Raw genomic sequence first — 23,678 nt, 5'->3', positions numbered from 1 at the left:
AGAGATGCCTGAAGATATCAGTCTCTCAGTGCCTCATTGTCCATTTCAGGGCAGTGTGAGATGTTCTTCATTGACACCTCCTGGGAATGGGACACTGGCTGCTGATTTTTCTGAGCCTGAAGATACAGATGGTGACACTGGGAAACACACAGCCCAGGGCTGGAATGAAAGAAAACAGGAATATGCCTCTGAACCAGAAGATTTTAATAGGAAGACAAAAGTGCTGTCATCTGCAGATTTGGAAGAAAAACATGAGAAAAATACAAGGCACCCAAAAGAAAAACATGAGCAAGAATTAAAGGAGGCAAAAAGGAGGATAACTAGGAGGCTGACGCTTTGCACAGAACAGCAACCCACGTTACATGATTCAAATGGGGCAGACTTAGGTGCAGCCAGTCCAGAGTATCAACACAGAAGAGTGATGGGGATCTCAGAGGAGAAGGACGCTGCCAGGAGAAAAGATTTGTTCAAACCACCTAGTTGTCCCATGCCTCTTTTACTTGCAAACAGTGCTCTGCTGCTGGCTTTGCCAGGTGACACAAAAGGTGCTCGGGAGAGCCCGGATGCAGCTGCCAAAGAACGTGTGACCAGCCAACCTAGATCGCCGCTGAGGCTGATTGCCAGTGCCATAAGGAGGTCCATTTTGGAGCCCCTGACCTCGCCCCCAGAAGGGCTAAAGCAGAACTCAGACAGCAAAGCCAAAGCCTTGCCAGAACAAGCTTTCTTCAACTTCCCTAATACTCTTGGCCATTCCCTAAGCCAGACGAACAGTGATAGAGCTAATAGCATGCAGTCACAGGAGCTTAAAGTAGGGGAGCAGGCAGGAGAATATTTAGGAAATGGGAGCCTAAATCCATTTCATTCTTCTGTTGTCTCTGAAGAGATATCTCCAAGGGATGACACCCAGGAGGCAACCTTTCCAGTCTACAGTCCTCATACCATGCCTTTCATGATGGCTAGTAAACCTCAGAAATCATCTTGCACTACTAGGATGGAGGATGTCCCAGGACTTCTAGAAAAGTTTACTTTTAAAGAGACTCCTCCAAGGGCTCCTATGGATGACCTTTTTATTTGTAATGAAAAGTACCTCCTTGTTTCACCCCCAGAACCCAAGAACAACCCCTCCAAAGACACCCTGGATGATTCTGCACAGAAGAATAGTCTTGGCATGTTCTTTGAAAGTTTGGGAAGTAAAGTCAATGAAAGAGAAAGGAGTTCCTTCATGTCATCTCTGCCTTTTGCTAAGGACCGTTCTCCAGAAGACAGGCTAAATTACCCTTCCACAGGTGAGGACCTGAGTAGGATTATTTACTTCAGGTAATAGCATTTAATATTTAAAGGACATATGTGTTATCATTCAAATCCATTTCTGTTGTATTGTATGTTTAATTTATAGTTATCCTATACATAGGAAGACTTAACAACAGGAATGGTTGCTGCTGTGACATTGAGTGTATTGGTAAAGGAGGAGCAAAGCAGGCAAGTGCAAGGACTAGCACTGAAAACTTCAGTGCAGTGTGAACTGTATTAGCTATCCTTTAAGTTAGCAAGCTGAGGTACTGGAGCAATATAGCTACAATAACAAAAGGCTTTGCTCTGTGCATCTGCTTTCTCAGCAGGTGTTTCTTCATCTCTGTATGCTGTCATAGGGATCGGACTGCAGACATACTTGCAGAGTCTGTGTGGTGTCTTTAATATCCCCTTGTTCTTTTATTCTGAGAGGAGAAAGTACCTTATTAACCTACTCTGACCTATTTGTGAGTTTATTACTTTGAGCAATGATTAAAAGGCATCAATTTTCATGTTTGTTTGCAAAAGCAAGATTAATATTAAAATTGCAAACAAGGCTAAGAAATATTGATGTCAGGCAAAGAGCAATCTGAGTAATCTGAGCATGGGCTTGGAAAGAATTAAGTGCAGCAAAGTTCCAGGTATGAAATATGAGGTATGAGAATTACACCCACCTGTCTTTCTACCTAATCCATCTTTCCATCGCCCCACTATACAAAGTCACAGATATTTAACTCAATAAGCTATTGAATTTTATTGGCGTACCCATTGTGGCTTACCTTATTAAATTGTAACCCAAACTGCAGCATTAAAATAACAATCTCTGTGTAAAATAATGCATGTACAAGGAGCAGAGAGTATATGAAGTCACAGAGATGTTTCTGTTGAGCTGCCAGCTCCTCTTTGTGTCCTTTCTGCTTAAGAAGTACTGCATACAGCGAAGAAAATATCCTCACTGTATATGAGAGACTCGATCTGAAGGCCATTGAAATCAATAGAATAGCTCCCACTCATTTCTGAAATTTTGGATCAGACTTTTGGAGCATCCTTTTTATAACAGCTCAGAAAACTAGGAGTCCCCATCAGTTTAGAGGATGTTAAGGACTGCACTGAAGTGAAAGAGAGTTGCTAGTGTTCACACTTCTCACAGTATGGACTCAGATGGGACACTTTTTTTGAGTCTACACCAATTCATTACCCATCAACTAAGCAAAGACGACTTGCTTTTAATTAAATGTATTACAACAAATGATATGTTGTATTCCTAGTAAAATGGAAAACATTTCTGTTAGGTTTGAGTACTGCTATGCTTTATTTACATTTAAAAATTTATGGAAAAGAGGGTAACATAATCATGTGCTGCATTCCTCTGCCATGCAAGGAATTTTTTTTTTTTTTTTTTTTTTTTAAGACTCCCAGCATCTTGCAGAAATCAATTTAATGGGAATCTGTGCTCATCTTCCTCCTGGCTCCAGTAGAGCTTTTCTACCCTATTTGGGGCCAGATGCTCTTGTTCTGTGCGAGGACGGTTGGTCTTATGTTATCCAGGTGATTCCTCCCTCCTCCCTCAGAGGGCAGTTGGCTTGTGGAGCTAAAGAATGATGTGGATGATAAACGTGGGATTATGTGGGATCCGGATGAGACTGGGAAAGTTCGTGGAAGAGAAATCCACTGAGGATTAGATAAATGCTTAGAAACCACATGCAGTTTAGGAAGTTCCTGAGCTGAAAATGCTTGGAGGCCGGGAGAACATTAAAGGGAGGAATGACGTGTGATGGCCCAGTGTGACTAATGCCCCTTAGACGCCTGCTGCTGGAGGCAGGACATGAGGCTGGAGGGACCTTCAGTCTGACCCTGCGTGGCTACTTTTACGTTCTGGTGTTCAGCCCCCAGCTAAAGCTCAGCGTGCTGAAACAGAGGTCCTAATTACTCACAGCAGATCACCCGTCACTCAAGCCTTCAGTTTAAGTTCCACCTTCGGTATGGATCAACATAGGTCCTTATATTCAGGCCTGGTCTAAAAAATTTCTGGCTAACACTGTGCTCTGTTTTATGAGAGCTGTTCCTCAGAGATACTTGGAAATTTGGGGCTGTGTAGAGATCTGCCTGCCAAGACTACCTGCACGGGACCTAGGACAATCCTCACTGAAGTAATGGGGCTTCGTGCAATGATTTCAGTAAGGCTTTGGTGTGTGTGTGTTTGTTTGTTTGTTTGTTTTAAAGAAAAAAAAATCTCTTAACTATGTTTGCCTGTAGAATATATATGTGCCACCAGATAGCCACACTTAAGTTTCTAGGTGCAATGCAAGTTTTTTGATTTACTGCTCAAATATCTTTAAGGCTTTTGCTCTTAGATTCTTTCCTTGTGTTCCAACCTGAAGTTAAAAAAAGAAATTTATGTATAACTGATAATCAGATGGCTAACTGACCCTATCTTAAGCCAACTTGCTTTTTTGAAATTCAAAAAATCAAAAAAAAAAAAAAAAAAAGCAAAGAAAAATACCAAAGCAAAGTGTTTTGTTAGTCATAAGGTCATTTTTAGGTACCAAAAATTATTAATACCACAAGAAAAAAAAACAGTGGAAAGAGAACTAAGCAAGTTTGTATGAGAAAGTTGCAGTCAGCTGAGTGTTTCTTTTCTTGTACTGATGTGTATATGTGGTAACCAGTTGTTGGATATGTTTTTAATGAGACGCAAATGTAGATCCAGGATTTAGTTTACTTTAACTTGCAGACAGACCTACTAAAGATCTGCCCAAGAAGGTAATTGTTTATTGGCAGATTCTGGTGACTCAGGGTTTGCTTCTTGGTAGTTATGAAGAACTGGAAGAAATATTTGTTTCACTGACAGAGCAGGAAAAGCATGAAAACATTCTTAGAAAAGTCACTTAGATTGGATGAGAATTATTATAATACTTAAACCCACTCTTTGTATAATGGCAGAAGATGTTACTGCTCGTAATGGTTCTCAGGCTCTTAACTGTCAGGCAGTAGGTTCAGGGCCTTTTGAGGCAAGTGGGAGTTATGACTATATTTTGTTTACATGGCTCATTTAATTAAGCAGAACTACCAGTTCAGCTGATAAGAAACTAAGACATGTTATGAACCCTGTTTGCTGGATTTTGCACAGTTTCAGATTAAAAAAGGGATTACTTGCTGACATTTTAGATTCATACATGGTTCCCATTACTACATCTTTGCACTGTAGAAAGTCTTTGCGTTTGCAATATTCTTGTCCACTAGGACACAGTTATCCCAGTGATTTTATATTTTAGAACAGGAACTGAGACACGGGAAGATAAAATTACATACCTAAGACCACATAAGAAATCTGTGGAGATGCAGAAATATGAAGCCAAATAGCCAAGCCCATGCTTATTTCCTGCTCCCTTTCTTCTCATCTCCTGCCCCGTGCAAACTCCTGTCCGGGTTCGTGACACCAGGACCAGCAGAACAGTGCCCTGGGAGATAGGTGTAGTTTCGCCTCTCTTTTGTGAAACACTAAAGTGTCCATAATTAGCTTCAACAACCTTAAAACATATGCAATCTTGGACACTTACAGAAGAAGCCAACGCATTAGTACAGCATACTGCTACTAGAGTGCTTAGCTCCTGTTCCAGCAGTTTCTCTGTATTGAGACCGCAGCCACTGCTGTGACGTAGCCTACTCCAGGAGACGCAGGTGAACTGTCACCTACGGTGCTACGGCGGCAGTGTTTTTCCATATACACCTCGAGGACAATCAGTAGTGCCCCCGTCTAATAGGTGCTACAACCTTTTTAATCTGTTCATGTGACACCACCTTATTTGCTCAGAGGACCTCAAGTTTCCTAGGGAAAAACTGTACCTTCAACCTCTATAGTAAGGGAGGGATTCTCAGAAGTGCTTGACTCTGGTCCAGTTGTTCCCACTGAATTCAGTGAGGGTTTTACCATGGGCAGCGAGCGGTGGCAGTGCACTTAGGCTAAAGCAGAGTGTCTTTGAGAGCCATCCTTACATAACCAAGGTGTAAGGAACTGGCCATAGGAAGAAATTTTAATTATATAGATGTCATTTATCTTGCATCTTTTGACATATGTGCATGAGGACTCCAGGTCCCAATGTAACGAATTGCATGTTTCCTACAACTTTGTACTTAGAAACTTACCGTGTGATACTTTGATACTCAATAACATGGATTACTGCTCACTTCCCTGTGAGTTGGTGGCTGTAAATCAGGTATTCTGGGAAGGGCTCTCACCCAGGCCGCTAGTAGCTACTGTAAGGTGGAAAAGTCAGAAAGGAGTAGTAAAGATTTCAGCAGTATGTGCTGTGAAATCTCTATGCAGGTGTGATAGAAACCCTAAGTAACTGCCAGTACACACAGCTAGCGCCATCGCACGCATGGTCTTTGCAGGTGAAGACGACCCTCTGAAGGACGTTGCTGGTCACAGTCAGAGAGCGGCTGTCCCGCAGGAGTGGCTGAGCTGGTTTTGAACTATCTAAATGGCTTTTCTCAGTGGAGTAAGATGCAAATATCTGGCACTCCCTAGCAGACAGGCGTCGTGAGGACTGTGGATGTTGTGAATCCAGTTCGTGCAAAGTCATCGACTTCCTCATGCTCGTGAGATGTCAGTGACCTTCCCTCCGTTGCGGAAAGGCAAACAGCCCCCGAGTCGCAGCCCCGGAGAAGGAGGCAGGTGCTCCTGTGCTACAGCAGGCTGCCTTTCCTCTAGACCTTGTAACACTTCTTAAATTATTGATATTGCTCAAAGAGGGGGACGTGGGGAAGCAATCGTTTATTCCTGTGGCCGAGAGAAGAAAGGGAGCGTGTAATTGATTGTGCTGCGGCCCTCCCGGGGCATCCCGCAAGGCTTACTGCCCGCGTACAGGGGGCCTGGATTTCCCTGGCAGCGGGGCTGCAGCGTAGCTACTGCGCAGGTTTGGGTGTGCAGGGGGGACGAGGTGGATGAGTCCAGTCCTCAAATGAAAGCGGCTGTGAGCCCCCCAGGACTTCCTCCACCTGTGGCACTGGTGGGGACCTGCATGTGCTTGCAGCTGCCGGCCCCACGGCAGCTGCTCGCGGCACCTCCAGCAGCCGCAACACAGCGGAGGAGTCCCTGGCGGGTGCTGGGGTGGGCAGGCAGGATGCCTGTCGGTGCCAGGGCATGGCCTGGGGTGCCTGGGACCACCTCTGCCAATGCCACCGCTGCTCACCCCCCTCGCTAGCAGGGCCTGACTTTGCTGCCGAGGGTCTGCCCCGCGGGAGAGGTGCAGGAGCCTTCTGCTCTGCTGGGCCCTCTGAGCTTGCAGCTTTGGGGAGAACAAGGACCYGGTGCTTCTAAAATAGAGAGAGATAAGAAAAATCAGAATACTTGGATTTGCTTTCACTGAATGTTTTGTGGATCCTGATTTTAAATTATGGTTTGAGACAGAAATCCTATTTCAGGATTGGGATCCTGAAAGAATGAAGAAACATTTACACTGAGACAGTAGGAAGGGATTTTAATCTGCATACAACTTGCATACAGAAAACCAACTGTTACCTAGCAGATACTAAGAAAAGTGGCACTGATAGCTTTAAAAAATGTACGTTTCTGAGATGCTGCCCAGATGTTAATCATTAACGCTGTAGCAGGTTGAAGTGTAGAGACAGATGTTCCAAGAGCAGTTTTATTTTCTTAAATAAAGAGAATGAGGCTATGAATTAGACAAATTAAGAAGAAATTCAAATATTTACACCCAGTTGAAACAAGATGTTGGGAAAACAGGCATGATAAAATTGCTGCAATTAAATGTAATTTAATTTATAATTCTGAAAACATGCTTCTTCCAAAGACAGCTTTTGAGTTTTCCTTATGGAGTGCATTGTTGTGATGTATGGATTTTTCTGACTTATTATGGCATTTTAATCAACAGTTCAATGATGTGATAATATTGCTAAAGCAGAAAAATAAGTGACGTTTGTTTAGACATAATTAATGAAATATTTATGTTGCATGAGGCTGTGTGATAAAACCTTGTTCTCTTAGTCCATTTGCTTCTGATTACATTTGTGATTTTTTTATATGACCAGACATTCTGACGCCAACTATTTTACACTGAGCAGATGTCATGTAGTAAAAATGGGTGCCAGATGCTACAAGCCACATAAGAGTAATTTGTTTAAGAGCTGGCTCAGACTTTTTGCATTCAATTACACTGTATAGTGAGCCTTATACAATCATTTAGGTAATATGGCTAACTTCAGATATGCATTTTAATGAATGTTGAATGCATTCAGAACAGCATGTTGCATACATGGAGCTTAAGGATTTAATTGATTTGTACATAGTGCCTAAAAAAAATCAAATATAAACAGGCAGAGCTCTTGACAGTGACCAAAAATTTAATTAACACAATCGTCCAAATTTCCAAATTGCTCTAGGTGCTGCTGATTAGAGCTCAAGGCAGGTGCAAAGTGTCTATACAACCTAAAGAATAATATTTTCTTCTTCACCAACTATTTTGTTCTTGCATTTTAGGCCCTGAACACCTACTTGTCAGAAGACAAGCTGCTGAGTATTCTTCTTCCTCTGATGATGAATTTGAATCCAAGGTTTCATTAACACACAAGGTAACCTTTACTTTGAAGTAAAAAAATATTTCCTTGACTGGACTATATTTAAGATTCGTCATATGAATTTGATCTAAAATTAACACACAGCAATTTTGCAAAGTGCAAAGAACATTTTCTTGGCAGAGATTACTTGTCATGGATAGAAAACTACATTAAAACTCTTTATGACAGATGAACATCAAAATTTCTTTTTTCTCTTAGGATCTTTAATTCCCCCAGGTAACACCAATGTTGACAGAGAAGGTCTTAATTTGAAAAACAGACATGTTTAACAGAAACCACTTTGAAACTGCATTCTTAAGTGGTTTTAATATGTAGCCCAACAAGCAAACCATTGAAAAAATTAAACCAAACAGATGCAGATTTCCCTTGGGGAAATACAGCTTCATTTGAGAGGCACTGCAGGCAGATTGCATGCAAAACGCCGTGTTTATTGTAACTGGCGCCGGGGCAGGGGCCCCGGAGTCGCCCCCAGGCCATGCATGCCGAAAGGGCTGCAGCGCATCAGGGCGCGTGCCCCGGGCTCCCTCGCTGCGCCCAGCCGGGGCTGCGGGCTGCAGGCACCGCTGAGTCTTGGTGGTCATCTCTGGTTTGGAGAAACGAAGCTTTTATTGGGTCCGTGTTTACCTCTTCCCTGTGGCGGGGACATCAGCCGTGGAATCGTTAGTGCAGGCTGGTGTTGCAGGTTGTGGCCTCTGGAAAAAAGAAAAATGAAAGCAGGAGGCCACTTTGCATGGTGAGAAGCGAGGTGGGACTTCGGGCAGAAACCAGGCTGYGCAGCCCGGGGAGCCGAAGCGCCTGGCCGCCCCGTGCGGGGAGCGCGCGCTGCGCAGCCTCGAGGACGGACAGACGGACGGACGGGCAGTCATTGCAGAGGGCCCTTGGGGGCAGAGCTGGGGAGGATGCTGCGCTTTGGAAAATCTACCAGGAGATGTGGGAGCAATGGTCATTCAATTTTTTTATGCCCGTAGGGTGTTTTGGGTGGTTTTTAGTTTTTGTTTTGAAGAACAGGGCTTCAGAGCAGGGAGTGTTAGTGCCACATCTGGTTTTTTTGCAGTTCACTTCCTTCCCCTGCTCCTGCCTGCGTGTCTCGCGCCAAGCGGCACGGAGGCACTGCCACGCGGCTGCTGCGCGCCTCCAAGGCTTGCGGCTCGGGGCAGCGAGGTCAGGGCAGGTGGAGTGTGCTAAATGCCTGCGCTTACTGCTTTCAGCTACTTCGTGTGATACCCTGCAAATAACAAGCTTTAAGTAGTATATTGTTCATAATACTGTTTGTTTGTAGGTAGCGGGGAGAAAACAACGATCAATATTTAGGTCTTCTCAAGCTTAAAAACAAAAGTTTCAAAAAAACAAATTTCAAAGTGTTTTTGTTAATTGGAGAAGTGTTACAGGGAAGACAATATATAATAAAATAATACTATGGTTAATTAATTAAAATACGGATAGTAGAAAACTGAATAGAAGCAACTGGCAACAGCTGGGTGAGCAGCAGGGCCAGAGAGGCACAGGGGACCGAGAAGGAGCCGGCGCTGGCAGAAGAACTGGCCAGGGCTGAGGCAGCGACAAGCTGCCCTGCGATGGCGTGTGCGGTGCCTCAGCTCCGGCATTGCTCGTCCTGCTGTCCTGCTGCACGCCCGCCGCTCAGTTTGTCTGCTTCTTTCAGCTGCCTCCCGAGGCATCTTCTCGTGCTGGTCTGGTCTGCTGTTTTGCCGATCTCAGTGTCTTTCACTGGCAAAACTCGGTGGGAAAAGTTTTAACAGCTTCCTGGCTTGTTTGTTTGTTTGTTTTTAATCTTCTCGTCTACTATTCTCATATATTCTGCCTCCTCGTAAGCGGGAAAACCACAGCCCGGAAGCATTCGCAGCTAGCTTGGGTCAGCAGCAAGCTGGAGCGAGCGCATGCCTCCCCCTCAGCAGCCCCTTCAAGCAAGTGCTCCCCACCAGAAATGCACCTTGGGCGGCCAATGCTCATTAGCTCAGGGTCGAACCAACTGATTTTGGAAAGTCTGTTTTTATGTATGATACCCATTTTAACCATCACGGATATTATGCTCACTACAAACTGAATTTTTACTACTTAGCAGCAACAGCAACAGAAATGTGTCAAGTTCCCTTAGACTAGTGGCTCCCGCTGCCTGTGTCCGTTTCTTCCCTGGCTGCTGTGATGTCCGCAGAAGCAGTATGCATGGGTATCTTGTGCGTAGTCTTCTCTCTGAGCCTGTCATCTTTTATTGAGAGAGACAGTTCATGCTCGCTTAGGCTTGCGGTAAGACCTCTCAATAATTTGGAGGCAATGCAGGCAAACACATCAAAATATTCCTACGTGGAGGCAGCCCTCAGCACCCGCTGCAGCCGGCCCTGCTCTGAGCAGGAGTTGGCCCAGGCGCTCTGCAGAGGTGCCTTCCTGCCACCGCTCTGGGACTCTGTGAAAGGCTGACAAAAATGTATAATGGCTTAATCGTGCCGTGATTGCCTTCTTTTCGCTCTTTACTCTCGTAGACAAAAAGGAGTCTTCGAAGGAGAAGGAAGCTGGAGAAGGAGACAAAGCAATTGATTAAACAAGAGGAACTGAAGAGGCTTCACAAAGCACAGGTGACCTGTAGTTTGCAGTGTCCCGTTTGTCTCCCGAGAGCGACTGGCAAGGACGGGAGGTACCGAATGGGAGCTCTAACACCTCCCCTTGCTCCGCACCGGGGCGCACTGACTTCTGTGCTGAAATCCACCCAAAATGTTGGAAACAGTCAGACATATGTGGTGGGGCGTCACACTTTTGCATATGTCAAATCCAAGTGTGTCCCAGGAAGATTAACAAGTTGTTTCTCTGATTTAAAACTGAAATCCCTGCTTTTGTAGACATAACTCCTTTTGCAAAATGTAGGACTGGAAAGGAGACAAATTTTGTGTTCAAACCACAGTGGATTTTCTAAAATGCTAATATCTAACCTTTTCTATTAAATCAATGACAGAATAAAACTCATGGGAAAGAAAAAAAATAATCTAATTTAATTCAAAGTAAGAACAGCTATGTTACAGTTTTGATCTAAGAGATGTAAATGATCTCAAGCTAAAATTAGATGCATACATGCCTTCCCTGAGTTTACTGCTTTATGGAAATAATATTCAAGTCCAAACTTTTCAAACTTTTGTGTTTGTTAGGCTGTTCCTGAGAGTTTGGTTTGATACACCCTAATGTAGCCTGAAACCAAAACTGCTGAGTGCTTACGTTTTGGCAATCCGATCTTTAAAGGTGTCTCATACCCATTATCCATAAGGCACCTCTGAAAATCTTTGTCTGTTTTAAAGGGAATGGGTCAACGTATGTAAAAGTCCTTTCTGAAGTACCACTGATTTGTCACTTTTTAGCTATTAGACCTTTTCCTTCCTATGTCAAAATCTTATGTGAGATGTAAAAGCATAAACAACAAAAGCCCCATGGACTACAAAACGGCTAACAAAGCTTTTTAGCTGTAAATCTTAAGTATTTAGATGAGCTTTACCCTCATAGCATCTCAGAAGGTGTACTCTGAATGTGTAAGGTGTGTTTACCTTTCTCACCCTGGGAGGTATGGAAACATTGCCATTTCCATGCTACAATGGGAGAACTAAAGCTCTGAAACACTGAGGGTCTTTTAGTACCTAAGATATTTATCTATATTAAAATACAGATAGATACCTAGTGGAATTATTAAATTGCTTAGGCGCCTAATACATTCACTGAGTTTGAAAATCCCATGAATCCTCAGAGACCTGTTCAAGCTGTTTCTCTAACCGCTGAGACCATCCTTTGTCTCTGAATTTTAAGCTATGTCTGTAGCTTTCATGTCATCATAATTTTGCAGGCAATCCAGCGCCAGCTAGAAGAATTGGAGGAAAGGCAAAGAGCTCTAGAGATTTTTGGCGTTAAACTGGAGAGAAAACTAAGAGGAGAATCAGGTAAATGAAGCAGAGTGCTTGTTGTTGCTGTTTTTTTGTTTTAATCTTTTTAAATGCAGAGGGTTTTTGGCAATCGAAATTGAAATAGGTTTCAGTGCAAAATTATAGCTCAAGCACCTTTAAGCTGCATGCTATAAATTTCTGTTGGTTATCACAGATTTGGAATTATTTGACTTGGTTTTGAACCTGAATCTACTTTTTCCCCCAGTTTTTTTAAAATCCCATCCCAAGCTTAATTTCATCTTCTACAGGGAACCAGCGACGTTTCTAGGTGCCGTAACTCAGTTAGCAAGCCAGGCACCCGTGCCTAGTAACAGAGTCCTTAATGACTTCTCCCTGCGTGTGAAATGTCATTAATGTGATTGCAGCCAGTGGCCAAGCTGTAGCAACAGCAGCGTGTAGCCACGCGGACGCCACCGGCCCAGCTTCGCCCTTAGGGGTAGGGGATGACCGGGGTGCCGCTCTGGCCCCAGGCGGAGGCTAGATTTCCGCTCGCCTGAGCCTGTGTCCCGCGGGGCCGGGAGTACAGCGTGGCCCGGCTGGTGCCGCCGCGGGGTCCGCACAGGGCCAGGCGGGTGGCGAAGGGCGAGTTCCCGCCGGAGAGCAGCAAAGCCTCCTGCTTTCATGTCGGACAGTTATGCAATGCTGAAAACCTAGACGTGTTTTGGCACCCAATACCGTTATCTTAGCTAGGTAACCTGGCAAAGTCACTACATGCTGGTTTTTTAAAATACCATTTTTTTTTGACCAGTTATTGCCACAATTCTAATGCTGAACTAACCACTTTGACAACAGTGTTTGTCCAAATTAAAAACAATAAGAACTTGTATGTTTCTCCTATTTTTTTTATTTTTAACTGCTTTTTTTAACAGCACTAACTTATTTCAAATGTTATTTAAAAGACTAACATCAATTTTTTTTCTCAAATGAAAACATAGCAAGTTATCAAATGGCACCTACTTTACCATCTTTAAGAAAGTCTCCTTAAGAGACTTTGAGGATTTGGAGTGTTGGCTTTTTTTCGTTACTGCTGATCTGCAAAAGGATGTGGGTTTTTTTTAGATGTCAAAAATGTGGAGGGTCAAGAGACTGCTAACTCTTGGGATAGATGCAGAGTAGCAGGATAAATGGCCTACAGCCACCTCTTGTTTTTGCTGTTTTGACAATCGCATTTCCTAAAGAAGGCTGTCTGCCAAGAGATTGATGCTTCTCATTCTCTTCCCATCCTTAGTAATTGAATTGCCCTCATTAAGGTGAAAGTACTATTTTTTCTCCTGTTGATTGTTTATGTGTAGGTGGCCAGTTACAAATAGGACAGACACTGAAATGTGGGACGTTACTGTGGCTCAATAACATATGGTGAGAAAGCATGAAGCCCCAAGTTTCCCAAAGCAGCCATCAAAATGCGAGTGCTTTGTTGCTTGTAACAACATGTGTGTAATGATGCAGGAATCAGTGAGCTTAATATTCCATTCAACCTTTTTAAAAATAATGGCCATTATTGTTTAATGAATGACCAGTGCTTATTAGGTTAAGTTGTATTTAAGGAGGTCTGTGCTTATGTAATTCAAGTGATTTAATAGGTATTATTAAGGTAATTAGAAAACGATCACAGTTCAGCAATAATATTGAGCTGCAAAGGTTGTGAATAACCAAATTTAGAGGCAGACCTGCAAACACTAGTCTTCAGTGACATTTACGCAACTCTCCTCTCATAATTATGTAAGCAGAGAATGAATGGCTCCTTTGTTAGTGGGAGTTATTCATTAGCTCCTGAACTGAATTAGAAGAGAACATGCGTGGGTGTGAAGCAACTGCCATGAAGACTGATGAGCAAAATGAGGCTTTGATGATCTTCTAATTGTAGTGACAACAATTCGTGCATTAAAAAAATAATAATAATAATAATATCAGTCCTATGAATAATTTTTCATGCCCCTTATTCCCTTTATTCTGGTTCTAAATACCAAATAATAAATCATTAATGTACCACAGTTTTGTTTTCCATTGACATTTGTGGAGGCTTATAGAGATTTTCTGCTTACAAGAAAATACAAAAATAAAGATTTTAAAAACACATTTTCCACTGAAATTAGCATAACTGATCAGTTGACTAAACAAATTATGATGGTAAAGAAGAAAATCTGTATTGAGAGAACATAAGAAATCCCTCTGTTTTGGAAGAGGAGGAAATATCTGCACATATTGCAGTTAGCTTTTGATTTCATATTTCAGTGATTCTTATCGTTTAGAATTTCCAATAGAATCAAAAGAGGTCAGCTGAAAATTTCTRTCAGTGAGGAATATGAGGGTTAGCCATTCCTAAAAGGGAGCAAACTCACAAAAATCCCCCTTTACTGTGTCACTGCTGTAAGTGGGGATAGTGCAGTATTATTCTGCAGAATGGGAGGTTGAGGTTTTGAGAACGGTATTCAGTAAATACTCCTTTACAATCTGCTATTCTCTCAGAAGTGGTGTATATAGAAATACATATGCACATAATTAGAAGAATAGCTGACTTTCAAATGGGATCTAAACTAAAGAGACTTGGATAAAACAGAAGGTAAGTTTTGCTTAAGCAATGCTGTAACAAAAAGCCAACCTGGCTCACAAAACAAACTTAGGAATTGTTATCCATTTAACCTTTAAAAAGATCTGCCTTACCACAGTATGCAAAAGACTTCATTGCCTTGTTCTGCCCTTGGAAGGCATAAAGCACTCCATCAGACTTAAATAACTATTAACATTATTAATAATAACAATCGTTTAAAAAATGCCCCTAGGGACACTAGGGGGGAATTCTGTGGTATGGAAAAAGAAAAAAAAAAAGAAAAAGAAAGGCTATTTTTATTTCAGCTTCCACTGAGAGTTTTGCTAAAATGAGTGACATTTTTGCAAAGTGCGTTACTGTTTGCTTACCTCAATCAAACGACAATACACTGTCTTTAATTAGAGATGGAGAGATTTCAAAGTGTAAAGAGGAAATGTTAAAAAAGGAATATTTTCACCTAATCAAGAAAGCAGCGAACACAGGGAATAGCAATCCTCTGTGCATGTGCAGAACATATGCCTACCTGCAATAGCAATGTTTTTGTTGTCAGTAAGATAAAATCAAATTTTGTTTTTAACTTCTGATGGTGGCATATGAAGCCCGAAGGCTCTGAATACTAATGCTGCATCCCTGCATTGAATCTGTGAGAAGTGACCGTTGCCGCGTCCCAGTGAGCACTGCTGATGGTCACTCTGATGGAAAATTTTTTGTCACCGTTTGCTAAACTGGAACATCCCATAGAAGCACATCAATTACTGCAAAGTTTTAATGAATTTGGGCAGAAATTGGACCACTTTTTTTCTTCTCTTCCNCTTTGTCTCACAGTAATGCCAGGCTGGGTTTGAACCCTGACTGGAGGTTGCAGAGGCTTCCCCGCGCCAGCCTAGTCCTCTCCTCGGTGCGGGGTCCGCAGGCACTCCTTCCTGCACTGCCGCCAGCTAACCTGGCCTTTCTCGACTGGCAGTGTCTAATGAATGCACGCAGACGGGTCGGGGATCGCAAATATCGGACAGAATTTCCCTCCTGTTTTGGAGGAGTGTTAAAGGACTGCTTGGGTGAGATCACTGAAGGAGACAGGCTATAAGCTACTGTCCCTGAGTGGAGTCCAAATCCTGACTTTGACATTAAAGCGAGGAATGGCCGAAGCCATAGAGACAAGAGCAAAATTCCTGGGAGCCGTGGACAAAGTTCATTTCAAAATGACTACAAAAAGGCATCTGAGGCAGGGCTGAGTTGTCCAGGACTGCTGGCTCTCTCTTCAAGTTTCAGAACTCTCAGTCATCTGAAATAAAGGTGTAGGCCTGGTAAAGCRGAAGAAATCACACCAGTTTCCATCCAAGCCACTAGAGAAAATAGACCAACTCATTTACGGAGATTTTTTGTTTAGTCACCTGGTAGCATGATGTAACGATCAAGGAAGAGAGCTGTATGCTTTTGTCTGCTAGTGGCGCCTCGTTGGTTTTGTCCCATGTACCGCTGTCCCTGCTTTCCGCGCAAGGCAGCAGTGTGGGTGCAGTGGGCAACTACCGCTCACCAAGGTAGGAGCACTGGATGGTTGTTGGTTTTATGCTTCTGAAGGGGCCAGTGTGTCACCTTGTTTCTGGCTGTATGGCTGTGAAGCAGTCGACCCGCTGAAGGTACTGTAGGTGTATTTCTCCTGAACTACAGGAGGAAAGCTCCTGTCTCCTGACTGAGAGCTGCCGCGACACAGCAGCGTTGCTTGCACGCAGCTGCTGGGTGCAGGTAGCAAACTGGACTAAAGGAGTTCTGTTATTAGAAAAGAGTATTAAGAATGGCTGGACACTGTGACTGTCCCCAGAATTTGCATAAAACTGGAGTAGAATAAGATGTCTGCAAGTTATCACTATTTTGTGACAACAAACTGAGGATGGGTGCAGCAAACACTTTGGGAGGTGTGTTTCCAGTGCCATCACTATTGCCATAGCTCTCCATGAGCACTGGGGAACGAAAGCAAATGGTGATGCTTTGAGAAAGGCAAAAGAGCAGAAGTCCTGTAATCTGCTCTGACTTGTCACTTGAAAAAACCCAGGGGTTCGTAATGGCCAAAGATTTCTATATGGGCTGCATTTTAGGAGCAGTGAAGGCTCTTGCCTGGGAAAAGAGGAATCTCTCCTCCTCCCCAACAAAGTGGAGTCAGGCTGCGAGCTCTTTGGGAGAGCAGCCACCTTTTGTTACGTGTCTGTATAGCGCCTACCACAGTGATGCCCTCGCTTCCTGGTGCTACAAAAAACCCAATGATAATAGATCTTCCCGTGCCACAGCCTTTCCAGTCAATCAAAGCAGATGCAGATTTAAAGGCCAGTTGGCAAATGAATGGGAATTTGCAGGGGATTTGATTGTGCGTGTGGTGCCCACTGGGAGAAGGGACTAAGCTGATACTTGCCAGCCTGTACATCTTGAAGTCTGACTGTGTTAATGGCATAGCCATTTATATATATAATTCAGCTGCTGGAGCCCAGTAGCAACAAAGAAACTGTGTTATCAAAGGCAGAACTAAGAGAAAGTAAGAGCGCCCTTTAAAAAAAGACTAGAGAACTATATGAAGGGGGGGAGGGGGGAAGAGACCTGCTAACTTCCGAAACAAAAGTGCTTTTAAGGTGGTGGTGGTGGGGGGGGGATATTCTTTTCCCCAGCTTAAAATCTAATACATCTTTAACTACAATAAACTACAGCACTCAACCCAAAGTAGACAGGAATGTTATACAGGACAATATTGATATAAGTTACGTAGAGCAACGAAATCTACATACGGCTCACCTGGCCTTACAAAGGAAGATCATTTGAAGTGAGCTAAAGTAGCAAGAGCATAGGGAGGAAACCCAATAATGCACGCTTACCTCTTATATTTTACAGATTCAGATTCAGGCACACAGGATGAAACTCAGATGCTGCATGAATGGTTTGAGCTGGTCCTGGAGAAGAATAAATTAATGCGTTATGAGTCTGAGCTCTTGATTATGTAAGTAAGGGCAAGGAGTAGTAGCATTAGCAGTAAAGATGTGGAGGGGAGAGGGGAAAAATGTACTTGCATTAGATCTAAAGTGATGAGATTTTCCTCCTGATACATGTAGTTCCCGTCACTGAGCGAAGTTGCCACTTTGTGGTGCAGAGCGTACCACCACACAGAGAACCCACACTTCTCCTTTTCACCTTGCTGCGTCCTGGAGTAAAATACCTACAAACTATTCTGAACATGGATTTTCAGTTGACCCTTCCTTGTCCTTCCCTTTCACAGTGGTTCAACTACTTCAATCCTGTAAGATACTATGAAACACTATTGCTTATGGATGCTCTGCCTTTCCCTAACGTGGTCTAATGAACGGTTGAGCGTTTTCTTCTGTGGAAGAAAAATAGCCTGACAGTTTATTTCAGTTTTTATTGGAGAAAAGATCTAGGAATTCCCTACAGAGATGATACAATTGATACATCAAGCAAATAAAAACTGTCTCAGATGCCACTGTTTGCAGCTGATGGGAACAATACTGGCTGTAGCTCCCTCACCTCACCTCCTTGGAAACGTGCTCAAAAGACAAGTGTAGGTGACTGCCAGCTGTTTTCTCCACACGCACCATTTCTGTGGCTGTGTGGGAAGGCGACGGGAGCTCCAGTGGTCCAGGATTTCACCCTGGCACAGGCCATCCGTGGTCATTTGTCGTTCCTGTGTTGCACAGCGAACTGCCCTGTGCTGCATGCGGAGGAACTGCCAACCGCTAGGAAATCTGCTGATTTTTCCCAGCCGGTGCTCATGCTACTGGGGGACAAATCTGTCCTTTCCCCTCGGATTGTCCTTGGGCTTTGGGGCAGCAATGCTGCCTGCTAAGGCTGCCTGAAAAGGAGAGTCGAAAGAGCAAAACCAGGCTGCTTTTATCAATACAGGGCTGTTTTGGAAAAATACTGTTTTCTGTATGTATTCACGAGTGTTAGTTCCACTGCCTGAGGAGTCACTCCGGTGCAGAGGGCCTAGCAGGATGCTTCATTTGTGGGAGTGTTCAGTCCTGTTCAGAGTCACGTTTTTGGTACAACCAACAAAGCTTAGCTGCACAAAAGCCTTAAATGTTGCAATGTGTGAGGGAGGTTCAGCTGATACATAATGCAAAAGGTAGTATTGGTACTTCCGGTATTGCTGTGGGGATGCTGGCACAGGCAAAGCTTTTAGCCTTGACTGACTGTGAGGAAAAAATGCTGAATATACAAAATATACATACTCTTGGCTGTAATAATATTACTATGTATATGTAAATATCTCTAGTAGAAATGACAGTAGTGAAACTAGTAGTAATAGTAGTAGTGGGGATGGTAGTAATAAATGAGCGAGGATATTATGTCACCTATTTTCCATATTATTTTAGGTTAATAACAGCCACACAATACTCTTAAATGCTAGTTTTGTGAGAGAAAAATTCTTTTTATAGAGCAGAGATAATGCTAAGAAAGAAACAGCTTCATAGTAATAGAGCAGCAGTACTAACCATGAAAGAGGTATAAAACAAGTCATTTTTAAAAAGAAAAAACACAGAAGACCCAAGATCCAGTTTTTCAATCACAGAGGATTACTGCCTTGCAGTTCTAAAACTCTTTGGATGTCTGACAGGTTAGATTTTTTTTAATCAATTTTTGAAAAATTTGGCTAACTCTGATATGTTATCATCATCAATTTTAAATAAATTATAGTGTATGTTTAAAATTAGAATAGCATGGGCAGCAGTAGCTGTGAAATGCAAGGCAGAGCTGTGAGTTCTAGCTACATCCCTTTTGATCCTGATGCCAGCTTATGCTTTAACGTGCTTTTCATCGTACTCAGAGCCCAAGAGCTAGAACTGGAGGACCACCAGAGCAGGCTGGAACAGAAGCTGAGGGAGAAAATGGCCATCGACGGTAAGTCAGATGGGCAAGGATGTTATTCTCCCGCAGCAGTCCCTGGCCACCGCAGCGGGCAGAGGGCATGCTCGTTTCTGAGAGTACCTGCCTGGCTGAGGCAATTCCTTCTGTGCTCTTGTGCATGCACAGCGCAGCCGGCACAGTGCAACGTGGCAGCTCTTCCCGTCTGCTTTTGTACCGCACAGTTCAGCCTTCTAGTGACAATAGCTGTGCTAACCTGCCCAATTTTACGTGGAAGTAGATCAAAAGCATTTGCACATCTAATTCCACTGACTGCGCTATGCAAGCAGCAACATCCAGCTATCATGTGAGGATGGGTAGCTATGGCATGTAAAGTCTTTAGTTAACAACAGTGTTAAAGCAGCCCCAAACTATTGCAGTAAGATACTTGGGATTACAGTTTGGGCTTGTTCTTTCATTCATTATTTGTTCTTCTATGAAGGACTTTAAATAAAACACAAGATAGAAGATAGAACTAAAGGCAATAAGAACAATGTAATAAAAAGTCAAAATTACCTAGTAAAGGCTACTACAGCCTTCAATAATCATCTTACTGCATTTTGTCTGACCGGAGAACATCCTATAGGAAATGGTTCAATACCCTGAAATGACAAGTGTTTAAAACATCATGAATGAACATTAGGCCTGCTTTTTTGTAACCTCTGTGTCCAAACAAAAGAAAAAAAAGAGAGTGTGGGAGGAGGAATGCAGGGGAGAAGGGGTGGTTACATACCACTGAATACACCAAAATATCCTGTCGTGTTCCAGGGGTGCAGATTTTAAATGGCTGTAGTTTTCAATGCTTTTCCTGACAAACACTTTCATTTTCTTACAAGTTCTACATTTCATTGTTGGGCCTGTCACCTTTTCCAGGCTAAATTTAAAATCCATCTTAAATGCTGTCACCTTACATTTTACATCCTAATGCAGTAATTGCTATCTGCAATATAGCATTGCAATTATGCTGTAATCATTAGGCTACCTTTATACATGTTTTTATAAATAAGTAGTGTTCTTCCTATCACTTCCACAGTGTAAGTTTTGCTAATGATCTACTGTAAACATCAGGGGCCTTAATGGTCAACCTTAAATGTCCCAAATGCAGAAGAAATTATCCCTGAACTGCATCATTAAAAATGTTTAACTGCTGTTGACTTCATTTCTTGTTGAATATAATATTAGTTCAAGCTGTACACCAGTAGTTAAAATGCAAAGAGTAACAACATAGTGATCTGTATTTTAACCTCTTTTTTTGTGATCTCTTAGACAGCCTTAAAGATGAGATGGATCTGAATGAGGAGGATGAAATTTTTGCTGAGATGATGAAAGTGGTTGAACAACGGGACAAACTCGTGTCTACCTTAGAGGAACAGAGAGTGAAAGAAAAAGCAGAAGACCAGCACTTTGAAAACTTTATATTATCTAGGGGCTATCAGCTGAGCAGGATTTAAACAGCCACATGCGAATAAATGGACTTTCAGAAATATTCATAATCATGGAGATGCAGTCTTCTGGAAAATGAAAGAATTCAAATTTAAAAGCAGTTTATTTGGAAAACATGCTATTTTGTTATCGTAACCTTCCAAGTAGTTTCTTTGCTCCCACTGGAGTGAGTTTAGCCTCACAGAGAAGTTCCAGCAATAAGTATCTATACCTCACTATCAACTTAAAGGGTCACAAGGATAAAGAATGGGATTGAATTCACCTGTCTGATGGGCATCATGTTCTGTGAAAGTGAAATAAGAGCTCTGTTTTCTTGGAATTTTATTTTAATCCTGAGAATAGAGTTCCCTAGAAACATGATGACATGATTTAGCATTTTTGTGATGATGTTATTTTCCATCCATTTATCTGAATCTGTCATGTGGTTTTGGTAATATTTTGGCACAGCTGAGCCACAGTGAACTATTTAAAGGTCAGAAAGCAAGCATCTCACATAAAAATAAGGTTAGTTTTTATTTCTGGTGGAGGAAGGATCTTTTGACTAATAACTACATATATTATAAGTAATCATTATAACTACTGTAAATGCAATGTCAGAAATTAATTTTTTCTAGGTATTTGTAAGTTTTAGTGCACTGTATATTTTTGGACAAGAAGATAATGCAATATTAAATCCCTATATTTTGTAAAATGATAAGGGAATATCAAAGAGGTGACTACCCTTAAAAGATTATTAAAAGCTCAAAAAAGCATTGTGTGTTACAGATTAAGGTCATCCCTAAAATATACTGAACAGTGTTTTAAAAATAGCATCCAGAACTGACTAGTATTTATAGGGTGTGCTTCATAATTAGCATGCTTGGTAAAATGTATCACAAATAATATCGTAGGGTACCATGAGTGGTGTAGCAGTTAGAGGTCTCTTGGACAATTCCACAAAAGCATGGCTAAAAATGTTGAATTTTGTAATGCCAACATTTGATAGAAAATGTTGTGGTTATATTTAAACTATATTTATATTGCTGCTCAAGAGGAATGTACATGTCTTTTGTCTTTTTTTTTTTTTTTTTTTTTTTTTACTTAAAGGAAGTATCTCCTATCTACATGCATCTCCTACTTGCATTTATAGCCATTGGCATAGCAGATGTGCAAAAATTCTCCTTACTATTCAGCACATTGTAAGTGCTTTCTTAAATCTGAGATAATTCTGTAATTTAAGACTGGTAGTGATCCCAAATGAATGTATGATCCACTGCATTTTCAAACAAAAAAAAAAGGGGGGGAGACTGAAAGACTCTTTCTTTTTTACTATTATTTTACCTCATGCTCTGACTGAGAAGATTTGATGTTCTCACTGTTTCATGAATGGTGCTTATTTGCTTCAGGTGCCTACGGCAGAGCCAAAGCTAGAAGAGTTCTTCTTACAAAGCTTTAAGCTAAAACCTCTTGGTGACTACTTGTAGCGTAACAGACACACTGGATCCTGTCACAGTAGTTTATGAATGATCTTAAGTTTCTGATGTATTGTAAGAAGTTGAAAATATAATTTTAAAGATAAAAACAAAATTTTACAATTGTCCACAGATAAATAATATACCTCTATTGGTGAAAGGAAGATACTGTTGTTCTGCAATATTTATGTATTTATATTTATTTATTAGACTGTTTAAAGGGAATAAGTGTCTGGTTATATTTTATACTTTGGGTGTTGTCTCTGATTTTGATAAACAAAAATGTATTTCTAAAAGGTATGTATAGGTAAAGCTGTGCCTCATAGAGTAGATAGTTTTATCAATCCAGTAAGTAATTGGGAGCAAAATATAAATTAAGGTTTAAACAACATTCTCAGTTACTATAAACCTGCAGGAATACCCTTATGGCATAGCATGTAGGGCTTTAACAATATGATTTGTCTTTTTTCACAATGGAAAGACACAGCAGAATCCCTGAATGGGTTCCAGAATTACCCTCTGCCATCTTTTTCTGTCATTCATATGCAGATCATACTTGATCGTTAGATTACATTTTTATTGAGATGGATTGCAGTGACTGATTTTTAAATTAGCTCTATTACTTAAGATTGACACAAAGTAGGAGCAGACAGGACAGCGATACACATTTTAATTTTCTCTGAAATCTGCTGGCATTTCTAGTGTTGTGAAGAAATTTTCTGGATTTTATCACTGTACCAGAAGCCTCATGTAATTCAGTAAAATAATACTGTCTAGAATATCTATTGTTCTGCCATAGAAAATGGAGAGTCATAATGCTTTCAAGGTCATTTTTTAAATTTGTAAGCAAACCTTTTTTCTTAGTGCTTTGCACGGGAAAGAATTCAGCACAGCCACCTCCAGCTATATCAGCAAAGGATGTATTTTTCAGTTCAGCTTTTCAGTTAAAAAAGTCCCTTCATCTTAGTGTTGCTGGGCTCCAAAGAGGAGGAGGAGGAGGAGGCAGGGCGGCGCGGGGTCCTGGCGCACCATGTGCGTTGTGCGGGAACGTGGCGCAACCGAGGGTACGCTGGCCTGAGATTTCCGTTTCCTGCAGGTACCTGCTCCGCTGTAAAAACAGGCGGATAAGAGGTGTGAACAGACACTTCCCTTGTAGCTCCGAAGGTTTCAGTTCCTGAAAGTATTAAAGACAACAGCAACTGAGGGCCATCACCATTTGATGGACCCCAGAACGCTGTCTGTTTAGAAAGTTACTTTCTTGTATGATATGTGGTAATAACACATGCTCCACCCAAAATTGCAGGTCTTGTGTGTGTGTCTGTGGACTCTTGGGTGGAAAATCCTGCCTAGCTACCGTTGCCCTGACTGATACTAATGTACTCACAAGATCTGATCCAAAAATGAACTGTGCAGGTGACTTAGGAGAAGAATAAACTCTAGGTAATTTAAAGTAGGTCTTTGCACATTGTGAGAGTAGAGGAAGAGGAAAAAAGAAAGAGAAGCTATGTGCACTGT

General features: G+C 42.0%; 1 protein-coding gene across 1 annotated transcript; it reads left to right on the top strand.

Annotated features, from left to right (window-relative positions):
* The first annotated feature begins 4 nt into the window (after window positions 1-4).
* On the top strand, window positions 5-21,742 carry MICALCL (MICAL C-terminal like). The gene is made up of 7 exons (XM_026082505.1): window positions 5-1,286; window positions 7,793-7,884; window positions 10,386-10,478; window positions 11,726-11,819; window positions 17,245-17,350; window positions 19,193-19,266; window positions 20,536-21,742. The coding sequence occupies exons 1-7, from the start codon at window positions 5-7 to the stop codon at window positions 20,718-20,720; spliced, it is 1,926 nt and encodes a 641-aa protein (XP_025938290.1). The 3' UTR covers window positions 20,721-21,742.
* Window positions 21,743-23,678: the final 1,936 nt, after the last annotated feature.

The sequence above is a fragment of the Apteryx rowi genome, unplaced genomic scaffold (genome assembly GCF_003343035.1).
Source record: "Apteryx rowi isolate R43461 unplaced genomic scaffold, aptRow1 scaffold_58, whole genome shotgun sequence".
Lineage (NCBI taxonomy): Eukaryota > Metazoa > Chordata > Aves > Apterygiformes > Apterygidae > Apteryx > Apteryx rowi.
This window is presented reverse-complemented; position numbering and strand designations above follow the sequence as displayed.

What these genes read in the sequence shown, in the direction of transcription:
- MICALCL (XM_026082505.1), top strand. Translation starts at nt 5, where the DNA reads ATGCCTGAAGATATCAGTCTCTCAGTGCCTCATTGTCCATTTCAGGGC. An exon ending in AGAGGCTTCACAAAGCACAG is followed by an intron (nt 10,479 to 11,725) that starts GTGACCTGTAGT and finishes ATAATTTTGCAG; the next exon opens with GCAATCCAGCGCCAGCTAGA. An exon ending in AAAACTAAGAGGAGAATCAG is followed by an intron (nt 11,820 to 17,244) that starts GTAAATGAAGCA and finishes TATATTTTACAG; the next exon opens with ATTCAGATTCAGGCACACAG.